The 8,031-nt window shown below is 44.6% G+C and overlaps 1 protein-coding gene across 1 annotated transcript; it reads right to left on the reverse strand.

Moving 5' to 3' along the window:
- Window positions 1-7,197: 7,197 nt before the first annotated feature.
- Window positions 7,198-7,500, reverse strand: LOC120855170 (small cysteine and glycine repeat-containing protein 1-like). Its single transcript, XM_040229856.1, has one exon. The coding sequence runs from the start codon at window positions 7,498-7,500 to the stop codon at window positions 7,198-7,200; it is 303 nt and encodes a 100-aa protein (XP_040085790.1).
- Between the last annotated feature and the right edge of the window lie 531 nt (window positions 7,501-8,031).

The raw sequence follows: 8,031 nt of genomic DNA on the forward strand, positions 1-8,031 counted from the left end.
TGTGCATGCCAGGCCTCCCTGTCCATTAACAACTCCCGGAGCTCACTCAAACTCATGTCCATTGAGTCGGTGATGCCATCCAACTGTCTCATCCTCTGTCGTCCCCTTCCCCTCCCGCCTTCAATCTTTCCCAGCGTCAGGGTCTTTTCCAATGAGTCAGTTCTTCGCATCAGGTGGCCGAAGTATTGGAGTTTCAGCTTCAGCATCAGTCCTTCCAGTGAATATTCAGGACTGATTTTCTTGGCTGGAAGCTGCCTTTGTTATCACATGGTGTTCTCCCATGGTTGTCTCCTTACAAAGACCTCAGTCCTACTCAATCAGGGGTTCACCCTACTCCGGTATGACCTCACCTCAGCTAATTACATCTGCAATAACCCTGTTTCTAAGTCAGGTCACATTCTGAGGTCCTGGAGGTTAGGATTTCAACATGTGAATTTTTGATGAGGGAGGGCACCATTGAAATCTGCAGCAGAATAGAGCAAGTGCCCAAAGAGCAGGCCAGGCAAGAGGCTACGGACAAGAGACAAGAGTGATGCCTTGACTCCCAGCACATCATGACAGGCAGAGAGAGCATGTGGAATTGACCTTGTAGATTTGGGGATGGCAGAAAGCATATTCCAGGTGGAGAAACAACCACTGAAATCTTGACATCAGAAACGGTGGAAGAAAGTGTATGAGTTAATGCAATTATAGACTGATAGAGGAGAATTGAAAAAATTCAGTTCAGAAGAAAGACTCGGGAAGATCTTGAAGACATTGGTACTTGAGCAATTAGGAAATCGGACTCTTGGTATAAGCAGCTTTTGGCAGGAAAAGCCTTTTGCAGAAAAGAGCTCTCTGCAGGAGGCACCCCTTTTGTCTCGTCACTAACCTTAAGTCAGGCACTCCCATGCTTTACTCATCTCTGCCCCCAGCATACTTTTCTATCTTCTGATCACACAACACCTTGCTTGGAAAAATTCAAACAATATAGAAGTTTATGGGCTTCCCAGGCGGCAAGAATCTGCCTGCCAATGCAGGAGCTGCAAGAGAGGATCTTACCCAAGTTAATGGGAGAGGATCTCAACCCAGGTTCGACCCCTGGGTTGGTAAGATCCTCTGTTGTAGGAAACAGCAACTCACTCCAGTATTCTTGCCTGGGATATCCCATGGTCAGAGTATATAGTCCATGGGGTGGGTCACAAAGAGTTGGACACAACTGAGCAACTGAGTGCACACACACACATACAAACATATATGCATACATATACATACATAAATGAAAGTCCCTCAGTTGTGTCCAACTCTGCAACCCCATGGACTGTAGTCCATGGAATTCTCCAGGCCAGAATACTGGAGTGGGTAGCCTTTCCCTTCTCCAGGGGATCTTCCCAACACAGGGATCAAACCCAGGTCTCTAGCACTGCAGGCAGATTCTCTGCCAGTGGAGCCACCAGGGAAGCCCAAGAATACTGGAGTGGGTAGCATATAGATAGATAGATAGATATGCATATATATATATATATATATATATATATATACATCATACAGGGGGTTCCCTGGTGGTTCAGATGGTAAAGAATCTGCCTGCAGTGCAGGAGACCAGGGTGTGATCCCTGGGATGAGAAGATCCCCTGGAGGAGGAAATGATAACCCACTCCAGCATTCTTGCCTGGAGAATCCCCAGGGACAGAGGAGCCTAGTGGGCTACATCTATGGGGTCGCAGAGTCAGACATGACTAAATGACTAAGCATAGCACAGCACACATTATATGGGCTTCCCCAGTGGCTCAGACTGTAAAGAATCTGCTAGCAATGCAGGAGACCTGAGGACATATATTATATAAATATGCAATATACATATGAGTATATATATATATATATAATAACGTCCACCCATTCTAATAGTATTTATTAGCAAACTATGGTACATGACAAGCTCTGTGATGTATACAAACTGTATTTGGGGTCTGCAATCTGAATCTAGTATTCCTTCTAGAAATGAAGGCAAAAGCTCACCATTAGATAAGTAGACGAAAACAATGTTTGTGTTCTTTTAAACCTAGATCTTTTTAGTTTATCCAATATAGCAAATTAAGTATACCTGCTTCTTCTCAGAATACTTACACCACTGGAATAGAATAAATACACTATAAATAGGATCAGAATGATTTATGAGAGAGTTTAATTTCGGACGTGAGTTTGAGTGAACTCCGGGAGTTGGTGATGGACAGGGAGGCATGGTATGCTGCAATTCATGGGGTCGCAAAGAGTTGGACATGACTGAGCAACTGAACTGAACTGAACTGAATTTGTAATTTATTGGACTGCTCTTTTATTAATAGGTTGCTATCAACTCCATTTACCTCTATGTCTTATAGAGTGAAACCAACAACCTTAAAGGAAATTGTCGGTCTCTCGCCTAGTTGTTTCCTGTATTTAATATAAATTTTAAAATGGGCTCCCTTGTACAGTATTCCAGACCTCTCAGAAAAGAAGAATAGAGGCCATCCTGTGCTTTTCCATCACTCTGGCAGTCATCAGCTGTGGTGACAAAATACCATAGACTGGGTGGCTTACACAGCAGATTTATTTTCTCACAGTTCTGGAGGCAGGAAGTCTGAGAGCAAGGAGCCAGTCTGGTCAGGTTCTGGTGAGGGCTTTCTTCCAGTTTGTAGAAAGCATCTTCTCACTGTGTCTTCATGTGGCAGACAAATCGCTCTGGTGTCTCTTCCTCTTCTTGTAAGAGCACTAATCCCAGCATGAGACCCACGCCTCCAGGACCTCATCTAAACGTAATTAATTCCCAAGACCCCACCTCCAAATATGGGGGTTGGGGCTTCAGCATGTGAGTTTCACTTTCTGTGAGTGTGGTTTTCGTTCTCGAGGCTGTGGGTTCATAGTTTTTGCTGCTTCTGTCTGCCCTCTGATGGATAAGGGTAAGAGGTTTACGCAAGCTTACTGATGGGAGGGGCTAGCTATGGGGAAAACTGGGGTCTTGCTTTGGTGGGCAGGACCATACTCAGGAAATCTTGAATCCAATTCTCTGCTGATGGGTGGGGCTGTGCTCCCTCAGTTAGTTTTTTGGCCTGAGGTGACCCAGTCTTTCAAATCAGGAAAGGAGTACATAAAGGCTGCATATTGTCACCCTGCTTATTTAACTTGTATGCAAAATACATCATGAGAAACACTGGGCTGGATGAAGCACAAACTGGAATCAAGATTGTTGGGAGAAATATCAATAACCTTAGATATGCAGACGACAACACCCGTATGGCAGAAAGCGAAGAACTAACGAGCCTCTTGATGAAAGTGAAAGAGTAGAGTAAAAAGTTGGCTTAAAGCTCAACCTTCAGAAAACTAAGATCATGGTATCTGGTCCCATTACTTCATGGCAAATAGATGGAGAAACAATGGAAACAGTGAGAGATTTTATTTTGGGGGGCTCCAAAATCACTGCAGATGGTGACTGCAGCCATGAAATTAAAAGACACTTGCTCCTTGGAAGAAAAGTTATGACCAACCTCAGTTCAGTTCAGTTCAGTCGCTCAGTCGTGTCCGACTCTTTGCAACCCCATGAATCCCAGCACGCCAGGCCTCTCTGTCCATCACCAACTCCCGGAGTTCACTCAGATTCACCAACCTAGACAGCATATTAAAAAGCAGAGACATTACTTTGCCAACAAAGATCCATCTAGTCAAAGCTATGGTTTTTCCAGTAGTCCTGTATGGATGTGAGAGTTGGACTATAAAGAAAGCTGAGCTCCAAAGAATTGATGCTTTTGAACTGTGGTGCTGGAGAAGACTCTTGAGAGTCCCTTGGACTGCAAGGAGATCCAACCATTCCATCTTAAAGGAAATCAGTTCTGAATATTCATTGGAAGGACTGATGCTGAAGCTGAAACTCCAATACTTTGGCCACCTAATGCAAAGAACTGATTCATTGGAAAAGACCCTGATGCTGGGAAAGATTGAAGGTGAGAGAAGGGGATGACAGAGGATGAGATGGTTGGATGGCATCACCAACTCAATGGACATGAGTTTGAGTAAACTCCGGGAGTTGATGATGGACAGGGAGGCCTGGAGTGCTGCAGTCCATGGAGTTGCAAAGAGTTGGACACGACTGAATCACTGAGCTGAACTGAACTGAACTGACCCAGTATTGGAGTCTATGACTCTATGATAGGGTTACTGGCATCTCCAAAAGACGTTATACCAACACGCCTCTCAGGACTCCTGCTGCCAGTGCTCCTGTCCCTGCAGCAGGCCACTGCCGGCCACAACTCTGCAGGAGACCCTTAAACACTCACAGGCAGGTCTAGCTCAGTCTCCTGTGTGGTCACCGGTCCTTTTCCCTGGGTCCTGGTACACAAAGATTTTGTTTGTGCCCCCCAAGCGTCTCTGTTTCCCTTGGAGACAGAGAAAACTGGAAAATGGAAATCATCAGTTTTCATTACGATCCCAATGAAATGCAATGCCAAAGAATCTTCAAATTACCATACAATTGTGCTCATTTCACATGCTAGTGAGGTAATGCTCAAAATCCTTCAAGATAGGCTTCAACAGTGCATGAACCAAAAACTTCCAGATGTACAAACTGAGTTTAGAAAAGGCAGAGGAACCAGAGATCAAATTGCCAGCATCCGTTGCTGCTGCTGCTGCTGCTGCTAAGTCGCTTCTGTCATGTCCGACTCTGTGCGACCCCATAGATGGCAGCCCACCAGGCTCCTCCGTCCCTGGGATTTTCCAGGCAAGAACACTGGAGTGGGTTGCCATTTCCTTCTCCAATGCATGAAAGTGGAAAGTGAAAGTCACAGAAAAAAAAAAAAAAAAAAACCATGAGAATTCCAGAAAAACATCTACTTCTGCTTCACTGTATGGATCACAACATACTGTGGAAAATTCTTCCTGAGATGGAAATACCAGACTACCTTACCTGTCTGCTGAGAAACCTGTATGCAGGACAAGAAGCAACAGTTAGAGCCTTACATGGAAAAACTGACTGTTTCAAAATTGGGAGGGGAGTCTGCAAGGGAGTCTCTATGTTGTCACCTTGTTTATTTAACTTTTATGCAGCGTACATCATGGAAAATGCCATGCTGGATGAATCACAGGCTGGAATCAAGATTGCCGGGAGAAATATCTACAACCACAGATATGCAGATGACACCACTCTAATGGCAGGAAGCAAAGAGGAACTAAAGAGCCTCTTGATGAAGGTGACAGAGGAGAGTGAAAAGGCTGGCTTGAAACTCAGCATTCAAAAAACTAAGACCATGGCTTCTGGTCCCATCACTTAATGGCAAATAGATGGGGGAAAAGTGGAAACAGTAACAGATTTTATTTTCCTGAGCTCCAAAATCACTGCAGATGGTGACTGTAGCCATGAAAATTGAAAGACACTTGCTCCTTGGAAGAAAAGCTGTGACAAACCTAGACAACATATTAAAAAGCAGAGGCATCAGTTTACTGACAAAGGTCCATATAGTCAAAGCTATGGTTTTTCCAGGAGTCATGTGTGGATGTGAGAATGGACCATAAAGAAGGTTGAGCACCAAAGAAGTGATGCTTTCAAATTGTGGTGTTGGAGAAGATTCTCGAGTGTCCCATGGATGGCATGGAGATCCAACCAGTCAATTCTAAAGGAAACCAACTCAATATTCACTGGAAGGACTGATGCTGAAGCTCCAATAATTTGACCAACTGATGCGAAGAGCTGACTCATTGGAAAAGATCCTTATACTGGGAAAGATTGAGGGCAGGAGGAAAAGAGGGTGAAAGAGGATCAGTAGGTTGGATGGCATCACCAACTCAATGGACATGAGTTTGAGCAAACTCCAGGAGACAGAGAAGGACAGGGAAGCCCAGTGTGCTGCAGTCCACGGGGTCACAAGAGAAACTCAACAACAACAACATGAGCTTAGGGGATACAATTCAGTCCACAGCAATCATTGTTGTCCCACCTTGCCTATTCTGTAATTGCAGACATCATAGACATTTGCTGGGTTTTGTATTTGCCCACAAATATGCTACCCTGTCATTATTTCAGTTCTTATTGCTTGTCCCAGGAACACTGATGTAACTTTAGTTCTCCCCATAAACCATTAACTGTGCAGGTGGCTGCACCAAGTTCCTTCTTGAAAACCTTCACTGGCCAACAGCACTGCTGCATGTCAGAGCTCCACCAGCTGCAGCTGTATGCTCTAAGCAAGTCATTTAACTTCTCTGTGCAGAGGGCATTGTAACAGTGCTTCTCTCAAAACAGGTGCATTGTTAGAAAAGTGCCTGGATTGTAAGGGCAATGTGTGTGCTGCTCATTGCTGTCATTGTAAATGACAGACTTAGTGTCTTTTCGGTGCTTATTTCTAACTATTTGTATTGATATGCTCTGTACTTAGGTCAAACGCATGGCTTGCTAGTTTCCATATGTGCTTTGAACTTTTCCATCCCTCATTTGTTTGCCCTCCTTCTACAATGTCTGCCTCCAACTATCTCCACTTGTCACAATCTTACTAATTCTGCAAAACAGCTCAAAATGTCATCTCTTTCTTGAAGTCACTCTACTTGTTGCACCCTTTTCTCACCCAACAATGAGGAGTCCCTCTTGCCATGATACATGACATCATGGTCTCCTGGTATGTTTATTGTTATCCTGTCTTGTGTTCATGGTTATTTGTGTATGGCTGGATTGTAGAGTAAATAAAATTGTAAACCACACCAGGGCATAATTATTCGTGTATCCTTGACAGCCCCAAGCCATGGGAAACTATAATTAATACCACTTTAATAAGAATATCTCTAAGGACAAAACAAGAGCAAATGTTCAGAATTTATTTTTGTATTTTATTAAGACATTTTTAGGACATCATCTAGGAAAAACTCTATGGCCACAGGAAGGACAGATATTTATGGTAAAAACAAGATAAGGCAAAGACAGAAAAGAATTTCACAAAAAAAGTGAGAATCATTACCTCATTTTGTTGAGCTTAGTAAGCAAAATGTCCTCCATCACTTTTCTTGGATGACTTTGAATAAAATATCCATGTGTGACTATATTAAAAAATGGAAAAAGAAACTTAAAGTCAGAGCATGAGAACCAGAGGGAAGTACCATAAAGCCCAGGTGCCAAAGAGAGAGCACAGTACAGGTGGATGGATGGAGAGAGGCCTCAGGAGTGGGAACAAGCAGATGCCCAGCAGCACCTGCAGACCAGCTCACCTAGTGGCAGCATTGCTTCTGGCAGCTGCACTTCTGCTGGCAGCAGCATTTCTGCTGGCAGCAGCCCTTCCCACACGAGTGGCAGCTGCAGGTGGGGCGGTGGCAGCAGACCACGGGGACGCTGCAGCAGCCCCCACAGCAGCCGCAGCAGCAGGGGCAGCAGCTGCTGCAGCAGCCCACCCGGTAGCATCTGCAGCTGTTGCAGCTGTTGCAGCTGCCACAACCACCACCGCAGCCACCGCCGCAGCCGCCGCCGCAGCCGCCGCCGCAGCCACCACAACTTCCACAACCACAGCAGCCCATGGTGTCAGTAGAGAGGACTCAGGAGAGGTGAGGAGGGAGTCTCAGGAGGGGAGGGAGGTCGAATGTCAGCTTCTTCTCGGGGGACCCTTATATACCATCTTCAGGAGCTGAGCCAAGAATATACAGTTTGTGCCTTGTTGTTCACCCCACTTCCTATAAGAGACCTCACGAGACTCTGACATCCTTCCTTGTTGAGACTGTGTCCAGTTCATATTGCTATTTTAAACCATTACCTGTCTCTTAAAGCTATATTTGGATTAGAACACACTTCAAACAGCTTTGTGCTCCTAAGAATTTACACGTGTATGTATGTTTTGCCCCAGGGACTAGAATAGTGCCTGACCCATTGTACATACTCAACAGCCAGCTGTTGTATTAAATAAGTGCCTGAAATATTGAAGAACTATCCTCATTTTTTATAACCATGACAGTTCGCATCTGGAGTCAAGTAAAAGTCCCATTTTTTAACATATGCTTCTTAGTCATCGCAGGTTAGGAAAAAAGATTGTTTTTCTCTCTACTGAGATTCAC

The sequence above is a fragment of the Oryx dammah genome, unplaced genomic scaffold (genome assembly GCF_014754425.2).
Source record: "Oryx dammah isolate SB20612 unplaced genomic scaffold, SCBI_Odam_1.1 HiC_scaffold_27, whole genome shotgun sequence".
NCBI lineage: Eukaryota > Metazoa > Chordata > Mammalia > Artiodactyla > Bovidae > Oryx > Oryx dammah.

Coding starts and splice junctions, on each gene's coding strand:
- LOC120855170 (XM_040229856.1), bottom strand. CDS start 7,500: ATGGGCTGCTGTGGTTGTGGAAGTTGTGGTGGCTGCGGCGGCGGCTGC.